The sequence below is a fragment of the Mastigoproctus giganteus genome, chromosome 3 (genome assembly GCF_048544385.1).
Source record: "Mastigoproctus giganteus isolate SK-2022 chromosome 3, ASM4854438v1, whole genome shotgun sequence".
In the NCBI taxonomy this organism is placed as follows: Eukaryota; Metazoa; Arthropoda; class Arachnida; order Uropygi; family Thelyphonidae; genus Mastigoproctus; species Mastigoproctus giganteus.
In genome coordinates, this window is record NC_143577.1 from 129,981,638 (window position 1) to 129,995,186 (window position 13,549).

Sequence of the window (13,549 nt, forward strand, 5' to 3'; positions counted from 1 at the left end):
ACATGAGCTTTGCTGGCTGCCTGTTCACACTTTCAGAAAACTTCATATCTGCTCATATTGTAACTCCCAGATCCCTTTCCTCCTCCACTGTTTTTAATTCAACTCCACCAAGTGTATAATTAATTCATGGGTTGTTATTCCCCAAACTTGCATTAAATCATCCTGAAGGAGCATTGCTTGGCACTGATCATTAACAAACTCTGCTAATAGTTACGTCATCTGGAAATTTTGACAACACACTTTCTATCCCTTTGTCAATGTCATTTATGAAAATGAAAAATAACAGCAGTCCAAGAATCAATCCTTGAGGGACCCCACTGCTGATGTTACATCAATCTGAAGAATATCCATTAATCACAACCTTCTCCCCTGCAGCTACCCAACAATCCATCTTAGTCTTACTAGTAATGCCAACCTGTTAAAGCTTATATAATAACCTCTCATGAGGGACTGAGTCAAATGCTTTGCTAAAATCCAGATAACCTATGCTGAAATTGTTCCCTAAATCCAGCTCATGAGTAACTAGGTGGTAGATGACTCTCATCAACCGGTGAAATACCACCACTTTGCTTATTGGAGGCTTGAAGTGGTGGAACCCATGTTTCATCTCTAGAGCTAAGTTCCGGTCAACCCTTCCCTATCTGAAGCATCATGCAGTATGATTGATGACTTTTGAGGTTAGGATGAACGTCGTGGTGAGATCCAATATTCCTTACATTTCGAGGGTACAGCTCTAAAACGGTGTTCGCAGGCCGGCCGCTAGTTAGTACACCGGACCGAACCTATTGGTAACTCTCTAGGAGGCTTCTGGATCAGCTAGTGTATAATCTTGCTACCTCTACTCTGCCGGATAGTGACTGGAGGGAGTCCGAGTAGTGTGTATGCGGGGAGCATTGTCGAGGCTACGTTATGTCAAGGATCTGGGTATATTCTTACCACGTGTATGCCATATCCAAAAATTTCATTACTTCATACAGCATGTCCCACCCACTTTTTCTTACTATTGAATACACCATGAATTGTCAAACTAATAGAGCAAGCTTATCTGCGAAAAGATCTAAACCTCCCAAGCACATCCTAATTCATTTCACAAATATACGTGGTCTCAATTCTAATCTCAACGATGTCCATTTCCACTTGCAGTCTGCCAAACCCCATGTACTTTTTCTGACAGAATCTCAGTTATCGGGTGATTCAACTACTGCTCATCTCAGATGCCCAAATTATTCACTGTATGATTCCTTTGGCCTCAAAGGTGGTACTTGTGCATATGTCCGTTCTGATATTCCCTGTCAGAGACTTGGCAATTTGGAATCTCCTCTCTTTGATCTCCTCTGGCTTGAAATCTCTCTACCTCATTGTGTCAAATTCATCTGTTGTCTCTACCGTTCTCCCAACTCCACTAATCACTTGGAGCTCTTTGACTTCCTCTCTTTGCAACTTGACTTTCTCCAGTCCAACTTTCCTAACAGAGAGGTAATTTTCCTTGATTTTAATGTTCACAACTCCAGCTGGCTTCCGTTTTCTAGTCACACCGACCCAGCTGGTTGAGATGCTGAGGCTTTTGCAATTACTAATGACCTTGCATATATTGTTCATTTACCTACAAGAATACCAGACAATCCTAATCATAAAGCAAATACACTTGATCTTTTTCTCACAAACAACCCTTCTAGGTACACGGTCGAAGTGAGAGGTCCTTTAGGCACTTCAGATCACAACTTGGTGATTGTCTCTTCTCCAATGGAACCTTTATATCATGGCTATTCTCAACCTCGTGTTGTTTGGCATTACAAGAATGCAAAATGGGATGACCTGCGAGACTTCTTTTCTTCTTTTCCTTGGTCGGATTACTGTTTCAAAACTTCTGATGTCAATGTTTGCTCAGATTGTGTCAGTGAAATTATTCTTGCAGGAATGGAATCCTTTATCCCACACTCCACTTTAAAATCTCGTCCTTTATCTAAACCTCCATTTTCCAATAAATGTGCTAAGGCTGTTCAAGAGAAGAACGCTGTCGTAATTGGCTTGTTTCTAATTCTTCAGTTTCATTTTCTGCCTACACCAAAGCTCGCAACAATTGTAAAGCAGTTATTAATCAGTCCAAACTAGAGTTTGAACAGGCTAAGAGTAGAAAACTTGCTTCTTGCCGTAATGGTAGCCGAGCATTCTGGTCTCTTGCCATAGCTATTGGCCGCAACTTTTGCCCATCTCTGCTCCCACCTCTGTCCAAATCAGATGGTTCTGTTGTCACTTCAGCCAAGGATAAAGCCGACCTGCTAGCATTCCATTTTTCTTCCAGCTCATGTATTAATGATCTTGGTAAAATATCTCCCACCATTCCCAACACGCTCCATTCAATGCCTCCTGTGGTCTTCCGTCAAAAGGATATCAGAAGGATTTTGATGAATCTTGATGCTAAGAAAGCTCCAGGTCCTGATGGTATTTCTCCACTTGTTCTCAAAACCTGTGCTCCTGAACTTACTCCTATTCTTTGCCGCCTTTTTTCACTTTTTTATTCCAAATGTGTTTTTCCTTCTGCTTGGAAATTTGCTCATATCCAGCCAGTTCCCAAAAAGGGTGACAAATCCCTCCCATCCAATTATCGTCCCATTGCAATTACTTCTACTCTTTCTAAAGTAATGGAGAAATCAATTAACCGCCAACTCTTAAACTACCTTGAAACCTTCCGTCTGATCAACAATCGCCAGTATGGATTCCGTCAGTGTCGCTCCACTGGTGATATTCTGGCTTATGTTACCCATTTATGGACTAATTCAATGGAAAGGTTCGGTGAAACACAAGTAGTTGCTCTTGACATCTCAAAGGCTTTTGATCGTGTTTGGCATAAAGGTCTTCTAAACAAGCTTCCATAAGATGGAAGCTTGTTTAGAAGATTTCATCTAAAAACAGTTTGCCAACTGTTTTTAGTAATTGGTTATCCAGTTTTCTCTCTGATCGCTCACTGAGGGTGATGGTAGATGGCTCTCTGTCTTCTAACTTCTCCACTAATCCCGGTGTCCCCCAAGGTTGTTCTTTCCCCCACTCTTTTCCTCTTGTATATTAATGACCTTCTTCCATTGACTGGAAATCCTATCCATAGTTTTGCCGATGGTAGCACATTGTATTCCACTTTCCATTTTGAGAAACCTTGTCCTGCTCAATCAGCTTCAATTTTTCGAAAATTTGTTACCAATTCCTTAAATGCCGATCTTCAGGTAATTCTCCAGTGGGGCAAAGACAACTTAGTTGATTTCAACCCTTCTAAAACTCTGTCTTGTCTTATATCTCGCAAAAAGGATTCTTCTGCTCCTATGCTTATCTTTAGTGACATTCCGATTTCTAGACAAAATGATATATCTCTTTTGGGGATTACCCTGACTTCTAATCTCTCCCTCTCTCTTGGCACAAGCACATTACAAATATTGCTTTCTCCGCATCTAAAAAACTTGGTTTTCTCTTTCGCTCTCAGCGTTACTTTTCTTCCAAACAGCTGCTCACTCTGTGTATATTGCAAATCCGCCCTGCCATGGAATATTGCTCCCACATCTGGGGTGGTGCCCCCAAAACCTCTCTCAGGCTTCTTGATTCCATTCAGAAGAGGGCAGTTAGGTTAATTAATGATTCATCTCTAACAGAGTCTCTCCACTCGCTGTCTCATAGACGCACTGTTTCTGCTGCATGCCTCTTCTACAGATACTTCCATGGGTACTGTTCTTCTGAATTAGCTTCTATAATTCCCGCTCTCTCTTTCAAAACAGTCCGAACACGTGCCGCCACCAGCCAACATCCATTTACTGTCCAACATCAAACCCACAGAACCAACTTTTCATCTTCCTCATTTATTCATTCAACTGGCGTTTTCTGGAACAACCTTCCTTCATACGTAGTTCCTGAAAATTAGAATCTACAGAAGTTCAAGTCCAATGTCAACAAATATCTTCTTTTGTTCTTCTCAACCTGCAACCCAAGCACGGTACTAAGTACTATAGGTTCTAATACCTCTCGTGTTTGGGGTTCACATAAAAAAAAAAAAAAAAAAGTGTCAATATAGCCTACTAAGTTAGTTAAACATGATTTTCCCTTAACAAAGCCATGTTGTGTGTCCTTCAGAATGCTATATCTATCTAAGTATCCCTGGATTGCACTCTTAATCATTGCTTCTAAGATTTTTCCTACCGCTGAAATCAGACTAACCGGTCAATCGTTACCAACTTCACCTTAGAACTGCTTTTATGTATTGGTGATATGTTGGCAGTTTTCCAATCCAAAGGTATCTCCTGTGAGTCCAAAGATGCCGTCATAATTAACCCCAATGTTTCAATACACTCCTTTGCACTCTCCCTCAAAATTATTGAGTATTGCCACCAACTCTGGAAGCTTTACTTGCCTTTATGCTCAAAAGTTTTTCTAAAAAACAAATAGCTGTAATTATGACATCACTGATTTCATATGGCTCAGCCTCACTTGCACAGCAAGGTAATAAAGCACACTTGTGCTTTATTACCTTCAAAGAACACAGTTTATCTATGCACCATGCTCAATGAATACCTTGAAGGTGGGTAGTTTAAATAAATTCAAGGAAGAACTAGACAAACTATTGGAGGTGAATCTGTTATTCATTAAAAACACAAAAGCACTATACTGATTGGTTTCTTCAGAACTATTAGGTTTAATCAATAAACAACTTCTCTGACATTCCCTGGCAGAGATTAGTAATTTGAAATTTCCTCTTTTTTGTTCTTCTCTGGCTAAAATTTGTCCACCTTCTGTCAAATTTATCTGTTGGTCTTACAATCTCTCTAATCACTTGGAACTCTACGAAACTAGTATCTCCAGTCCAACTTTCCTGACTGAGGCAATTTTAACATTCACACCAGCTGGCTTCAGATTTCTAGTCACTAAGACCCAGATGCAGAGGCTTTCGTAATTACTAATGGCCTTGCACAGATTGTTAATTTACCTACCAGAAATCCTAATTGCACACCCAACACTCTTATTCTATTTCTCATGGATAACCACTAAAAGTACATAGTTGAGGTGAGTGGTCCTCTAAGCATCTTACATCACAATTCGGTTATGGTCTCTTCTCAAATGGAGGCTTTCTCTTGTGGCTATCCTCAGCCTAGATTCTCAACATGTCTGTTCTGATATATGCTCTGACATTCCCTGTCAAGATTAGTAATATGGATCTCCTTTTTTGATCTTCTCTGATGTAAAATCTCTCACCCCATTCCCTCAAATTTATCTGTTATCTTTATTGCTCTCCTAATTCCACTAAACACTTTGACTTCCTTTCTTTGAAACTACTTTCTCCACCCCAACTTTCCTAACAGTTAATTTTCCTTGGCAAATTTAACATTCACAACTCCAGCTGGCATAAGCTTTCTAGTGAGCTGGGCAGGATGCTGAGGCTAATGGACCCAGCTAGGGAGGATGCTGAGGTTTTTTCAATTACTAATGACCTCATACAGATTTCTCATTTACCTGCCAGAATACTAGACAATCCTAAACAGACACTCAATAATCTTGACCTTTTCTCACATATAGTACTTCAAAATACATGGTTGAGGTGAGATGTCCTCTAGGCACCTTAGATCAACTTGCCAATGGTCTAATCTCCAGTGCAGCTTATCACTCATGGCTATTCTCAGTCTCATATTTTTTGAATTATAAGAATGCAAAATAGGACAATCTGTAAGATTTCTATTCTTTTTCATGGTTGGATTGCTGTTTTAAACCCCTGATATCAGTGTTCGCTCAGATTGTATCAGTGAAATTATTATTGTAAGGATGAAATCTTTTATTCAACACTCCACCTTAAAATCTCATCCTTTATCTAAACTTTGGTTTTTCAACAATTGTGCTAAGGCTGTTCAAAATAAGAATGTTGTATATCCCAATTAGCTCATCCAAATCTACAGGTTAATTTTCCGCCCACACTAAAGCCTGCAACAATTGTGAGGCAGTTATTAATCGGTCCAAACTAAATTTTGAACAGGCTAAGAATAGAAAACTTGCTTCTTGTCCAAATGGCAGGCAAGAATTCTGGTCTCCTGCCAAAACCTATTGGCTGCAACTTTTGCTTTGTAATCCTACTTTTGTTGAAAGCTGATGGTTCTATTGTCCCCTCAGCTAAAGCTGGCTGACTTACTATTATCCTACTTTTCTTCTAATTCTTGTATTGACGATTTTGTTAAACTATGATCTGTCATTCCCAGTACACTCCACTCAGTGCTTCCTTGTAGTCTTCCATCAAAAGGATATCAGAAGAATTTTGAAAAACCTTGATGCCATGAAAGCTCGTTCTCCACTCGCTCTCTATCTCTAAACCTGTTCTCCCGAGATTACTCATTTTTCTGTGTTGCCTTTTTACACTTTCTTATTCGACTGGTGTTTTTCCAGGTAGTTCCTAAAAAGGGCCACTAATCGAACTCCTATCTTGAAACTTTCCATCAGATAAATGATCATCCATATGGATATCACCTATATTTTACTCATCTGTGGACAGATTCAAAGGAAAAGTTTAGCAGAAGTCAAGGAAATGCTCTTGACATTTCTAAGGCTTTTGATCATTTTGGCATACAGATCTTCCAAAATAGATTAACAGTAGCTACTGGCAGAGGTGAAAGCGATTCTTGAACTGCTTCTATTGGAATAAGCAGCAGCCTGGAAAACAAGGTACAGGGGATTTCAGAGACTGTTGGGAGTCATTGTGGAACAAGTAAACTATGTGCGCTGTGTTAGGGTAGCTAAGAATAGGAAACGGTGCATGTATACTTGCATGTACACCAATGCTAGGAGTTTGGTAAATAAATTTGAGAGGAAGGGAGGAGGGGTTACGCTATTAGTTAAACACATAAAATTCAAGGAAGTACAGCCAGTCGACATGGCTGGACAGTGCAGTGTCAAGTCAGTTTGGTGAGACATAATCACTGGGAAAGCAAAATTGACAGTAGAGTGTGTTACAGGGCACATGACTATGATGAGTATAACAAACAACTGTGCTGTTGTTGTTATTTGGTTTTTAGGAGCATTAGTAACAAAGGCCATATTGCTCCAGGGATATGCGGTGGTCATTCCCTGACCTTTCCGCATCCTCCGTATTTGGTGGTCACGGGCTCGAACCCTGGTCTAATCAAGAAGCATGTGCTATGCAATGCGGCTCATGCCCACCTGGCTACGAACGCAAACAACTGTGCAGAGAAATAGTGGGCCAGTAAATCAGAGTGTCTTATAATGGGGGATTTTAATTTCCCAGATATTGACTGGAATTTGTGAGTTGGTCACTCGCACACTATCAAAGCTTTTGTGGATTTATTGGTTGATTGTTTTCTACAGCAGCATGTTCGGGAGGCAACTAAAAGGAGTAATACTCTTGAGTATTACTCCCTGTAGTAGTGATTCTTCATGCATTAAGAACCTGCAGATAAAGGAACCACTAGGTGGCAGTGATCACAATGTGCTGAAGTGGGATTTACTCAAATATGTAACTACCATAAGGAATAAAGGGACGGATTTTTGCTTTCGTAAAAGTGACTGCGGTGGTCTGAGACAGTATTTAAATTCTGTATGGTGGGACCAACTGATGATGTTACCAACAGCAAATTCAAAATGGGAAGCATTCAAAGAATTAATCTTGGAAGCTATTAGACTTTTCATACCAACAAAGAAATACTGTTCAAGGTTTAGGCCTAAACGGATGTCAGATGAACTAATAAGATGTGGCAGAGAAGAAAAATGCACAGGATACATGCATTTTATTAACAGGTGACACAGAACCTATGATAGATATGAACTGGTCTAACAAAGTCACAAAGCAGGTTAGGCAGGCAAAGGCAGATTACGAGAAATCTTTGGCAAAGGATGCATAGAAAAACAGCAAGAATTCTTTACTTATGTAAACTCTAGAATGAAGAGGATGAATCGGATTGGTCCACTTGATATCGATGGTTCAACTGTTGATGATCCTGCTCAGGTAGCTAACAAACTAAATGAATATTTTGCCTCTACATTCACACACGAGGAGTTATTCAGGGAGGGGAATGCCAGAGGTGTATTAAATCCTGGCCCCTCCTTTGATCTCACTCAGTTTTATTCTTAAATTTGCTTATCCTCCACAGGCGGACAAGTGTCGAAATGCAGTCCTTTTTCTGCTAGCCTTCTCCTATTAGTTATGGCGTTTTGTGTAATTTACACTTCCATATTTACATTTTTTAACAGATCTATTAATTCCACCTTGCATATAAAACTTTTGTATCCTTTGCTGCTGCTTTGCAAACTCAGCACAAATGCACTCAGGTGCATTTGTCATATCTTTATTTTTATCTCTCCATTGCCATTTTTTAACCCAATCATACATGAGCGGGTGTAGTCGGTTGATGATGTACCTGATCATGTATCAATTTTTATTTTTAGCTAGCATAATCTTTGAATTTTATAATATTTTATATTTGCTCTACCCTTTTTTTTTACCTATAAACAAAATTATCCACCCATATCTGATATTGGCTATCACTCCTTATTTTAATTTAATAATTTTTTGCTTTACAGTTGCCTTCTCTCTAATTGGCTTCTCAATTCGGCCTATAATTTTGATTCATTATAACACTCAACAACTCTAAGTATAATTCATTATAACAAATAGGATTTTCATATTCTTTCTCTTTTTCACACCTGCAATACTTCCTTTTTCTGCTATCCTTCTCCTATTAGTTATGGCATTTTGTGTAATTTACACTTCCATCTTTATATTTTTTAATAGATCTATTAATTCCACCTTGCATATAAAACTTCTGTATCCTTTGATGCTGCTGCTTTGCACACTCAGCACAAATGCTCTCAGGTGCATTTGTCATATCATCTTTATTTTTATCTCTCCATTGCCATTTTTTAACCCAATATACTTATTTCATATATATATATCCAAACTATTAATTCTTAGTCCTTTCTTAAAAATATCGACCAAAAAAAAAAAATGTATATCCTAGTGTTATCTGTACTGTAGAATATACATTTACCATAATCTTATATGTTAACATTATTTAAATTTAACAATACTGCCAATGATTTCAATCATATAAATGGGGTCCTGTGATCTCACACATATTATTCTGAATTTTACTGATATAATGCATGCCGCTTAAAGATATTAAAAGTAATTGGAAGCAGAAGTGGGGAGGGAGGTAAATTTGGCATGGTTTCATTTAATCTCTGGTTAAATACTTCATTACAAATGAGAGAAAATTTGAAATACAAACCCTTGAAATATCAATAGGCCTTGTCATAATGTCTGATGACATATCACATACCAGAGGTATATCATAAGTTTCAGGAATGAAGTTAAATTCAATACCTGAAAAAAAAAAAAAAAAAAAAAAAAAAAATTAAAAGTAGTCATATTCCTAAAGAAAATAGCTAAAATTAAAAACATACATATTGTTAATATTTTTTGTAATATGGATGTTTAAGGGCCTTTGAATGCAGGAAATAATTTAGAATTTATAAATTCAGATCATCTAGATTTCATATATAGGTGAAGCACACACAATGAACCAACCAGTGCAAGCCATTGGAACCTAAAGCCAAAGGAGCACCCTAAATATACCAATGTTCTTATATATTAAACCACTAAAATGAACTATATAAGTCCCAACTAGAGCTTTCTATGCAACTAAATGCACGCACGCACGTGCGCACACACACCACTGTGTTCTTTCATCAATCACACAAATTCAACTCTAAGAACTAAATATTTTTAAATTATGAGGTGTGATAAAAAAAAAAAGTTCAGCAACTGAACTAATACTTCAGAAATGAAGTTACTGGCTATTCAACTGGATCTCCTTCAAAGTTTCCTTGATGCTATTAACTGATTTCGGTGCTTCTGAAAATTTGTATTCCTAATAGCCTCTTTTGGAATTGCTAAGAGTTCTTGTTAAGTCCTGATTAAGCACTGAAAAAACAAAAATGGCAGTAGGAGATAGTTATAGGTGTGTGATGAGTACAACAAACAACTGTACAGAAAAATAGGGCAGGCTAGTAAATCAGAATATCATGGCTGTTTTCTACAGAGCTTGTTAGAGAGAGAGAGAGAGAGAGAGAGAGTCATACTCTTGATCTGGGTATCAGCAGGCATTAAATATCTACAGATAAAAGAACCACTAAAGTGGCAGTGTTCAGAGCATATTGATGTTGGATTTACTTAAAAGATGTAAATATATTTTTTTTTTATTTCGTAAAGGTGGCTACAGTGGTCTCAGACAGTTTTTAAATTGTGTGCATTAGGACCAACTAATGTTACCAACAAATTCTAAATGGGAAGCATTCAGGGAAATATTTTCATACCAACTAAGAAATACTGTTCAAGGCCTAAATGGATGTCAGATAAACTGTTGAGACACATGGTAGAGAAAAAAATGCATGGGATAAATATAAATTATTAGATGCTACAGGTGGTATGGCAAATATAAACTAGTCTACAATCAAGTCACAGAGGCAGTTGGCAGCCCAAGGCAGATTATGAGAAGTCTCTGGCAAAGAAAGTCAAGAAAAGCAGTAAAGATTTTTTTACTTATAAAAACTGTAGAAGAAAGGGGTTGAATCTCAATGGTCCACTTAATGTCAATGGTTTAACTGTTGATGAACTTGCTCAGGTTTCTGACAGGCTGAATAAGTATTTTGTATCTACATTCACAAGAGGAATTCTTTAGGGAAGGAGATACCAGAAGTTTATCAAACTCTAACAGGAAGTTAAATGATTTTCTAATAACTGAAAGGAAAGAGGAAAACAAATTGTTGAAGTTAAACATAAGAAAGGCACCAGAGGTGGATGGAATCTATCCAATCATATTGAGGGAGGCAGCAAAGGAGGCAAGCAAATTTTTAGCCATAATTATGAGATCATCTTTGAATTCAGGGAAGATCCCTATGGACTGAAGATTTGCAAATTTATCCCCAATTCACAAAGGTGAATCAAAAGGATTACATGAGTAATTACAGACCTCTTAGCCTGACTTCTGTTTCAAGGAAAATAATGGAGTCACTGATTGAAGAGGTAAAGCAGGATCATTCAGTCACAGCATGTGTTTGTGAAGGGGAGATCTTGTCTGACCAATTTGATTGGATACTATGATGCAGTAACAAAGGGACTGGAGGAAAAAAATAATTCTGATATTTGGATTTCAGGTAAGCTTTTGATAGCGTTGTATATATTAGACTACTGTACATATTTGAGCAGAGTGGCATTAATGGCAAGTTACTGCTATAGATAAAGGAATGGTTGAGTGAGGGATTGGATGCAAAAAATAATTTTGACATCATATACCAGAATTTCAAGAAAGCTTTTGATACTGTTTCGTATTATAGGCTGCTGTACAAATTGGGGTAAATTGATTAACTAATAATATATAAAAGTATTCATTTTCCTTTCACTGCACGTTCATCCCAATTTAATATTTACTCCATGTTTTTTAATTCTTTATAATGAACAATGTGCCAAATGCAGCACATATTTCAGGCTCTGTAATAAATTACATAGTCTAGTATACTGTCAATGCTTTCATAATGCAGTATACTTATTTCTCTTCCTAATTTTAATAACAAATGAAACATGACATGTATTTAACATTTCTGCTGTGATTAGTATTAGTAAATGTAAGGGAGAAAGCTTAGAGTGCTAGCCACAAAAAAAAAAATTATAAATAAATAATTAAAAACCTGCCTAACCTCATCTTTTCGTCCCCTCTAATAATGTCTAAATTCTTCCATAAATTTATTCAAACTACCTGCTTTTACAACACCAGATTGAAGTTTATTTCAACAATCAATCACATTCTGATATGGAAAATTTTTCACATCTTTCCTATAACCATCCTTTTGAAATTTAAATTCATATCCCTTTATCTATATTGTCTTCTCAGTATCCACAGATTCCATCTGGTGTAGAAGCAGATAATCTGAATAAATTAAGAAAGCATTAGATTAGACAAATTGTTAGAGGGGATGAACAAGCGATGTGGGAAGTGCTTTTCTTCTTTTATGCTGATGCTATATATGCTTATTTCCTTTCATCATCATTTGCCATTACTAGTATTAAGTCTATCAAAAGGAGGTCTGTTTGCACCTATCTTTCCCTTCAGAAAGATGTGCACTATCTTTCAAGGTGGATATCTTCAGAATATACAATCAGGACCAAGACAACAACTTTTCCAATACATTATCTAGAATCACCATATATTATAAACACCTGACATCTTGCATATGCTGTTATATCAATATCATTCAATCCCCCATTTAAAACTTCATCCACTCAACCATGAATCCAAGAATGGTCCTCTCCCCTCCCCCCTCCTCTGAATTTTTGTAACTTACATATGCCTGCCTATTACTGAAATAACTTCTAATAACTTGGAACAGATTAGCATTAGTAGAGGCATATGATGCAAGAAAGAAAGCTTATGCAGCATCAGCCAAAAAAAAAAAAAAAAAAAACGTCCCATTTCACCTCTCCATTTGTTCCAAATACCTGTCCAGCTCAGCCTTAATTTTATTTAGGCTATCAACTTCCACCAACCAACTACCTGCTGGCTAAAGGCAAACTTCTGCACATCTATCCTACAACTGTCTTTCCTCAATTTGAATTTATGTCCTCTCAGGTGATTATTCTGAGCAAGAGGAAGAATCCCATTAGCATTGAGCATGCTCAAACCATTCAAGGCTTTATGCACCTCAGTCAGATCACCTCTTGCATGTGCCTAGTGTCCAGACACGATAATTTGCAAAACTTAAGCCTTTCTTCGTAAGAGCAACCCTTTGTTCTATTCACTAATCTTGTTGCCCTTCTCTGTACTTGTTCCAACAGCTCTACAACCTTCTTAAAATGAGGCCACCAGACCTGTATACAGTACTCAAGGTGTGGCCTGACCATTGCCTTATACAAGGGGATAATCACCTCCTTATCCCTGCTAGAAAAAGTCCTGTATATCATTGACAAGACACCATGAGTTACTCTTGCAGACTGTCTGCACTGCTCAGAAAACTTCACATCTGACTGCACAATTACCCCCCCCCCCCCGGTGCATTTCGTTCTCTACCACTGTCAGTGCAGTACCACAGAGTTGATACGTTATTCTGGGGTTACTGCTTCCCACATTATGCCCTCTCATGCTGAGACGTGGCAAACGAAATGTTAAATTTCATTTACCACATCTCAGCCCATCTGCTCAACTTTTCTTCTAGATCCTGTAGCAGCAGCATAACTAGATCCGGTTGCAGCGGATTCTGGAGACAATTAACAGATTGTCTTCCTTCTGGAGACAATCTGTTTGGTGGGGAAGAATCCTGAGATTCTTCCCCACCAAAGAGAATCAAAAATCCTTTGAGGTTTACTAGCAAGCTGAGGACACAACCCGAAACCACAACTTATCCTTATGTGCTGTATTATAATGACTAAGTATATTAAAGTAGCACTGCTTAATTTTCAGCACTCAATTCTTGATAAATCCACTTGGGTGTGATGAGTTATAGAAGACACATAGTTAATAAGAGT

The 13,549-nt window shown here is 37.8% G+C and overlaps 1 protein-coding gene across 2 annotated transcripts in view; it reads right to left on the bottom strand.

Annotated features, from left to right (window-relative positions):
* The window catches only part of LOC150088269 (phosphoserine aminotransferase), a 327,264-nt gene that overhangs the window by 140,335 nt on the left and 173,380 nt on the right, over positions 1 to 13,549 (bottom strand). For both annotated transcript variants that reach the window (XR_016546786.1, XM_090370665.1), the window contains exon 6: positions 9,261 to 9,355. Coding sequence is in view for 1 of the 2 variants with exons in the window: in XM_090370665.1 (XP_090226791.1) it covers positions 9,261 to 9,355 (95 nt within the window). In the remaining variant the exon portion in view is untranslated. The remainder of the gene's footprint in view (positions 1 to 9,260; positions 9,356 to 13,549) is intronic.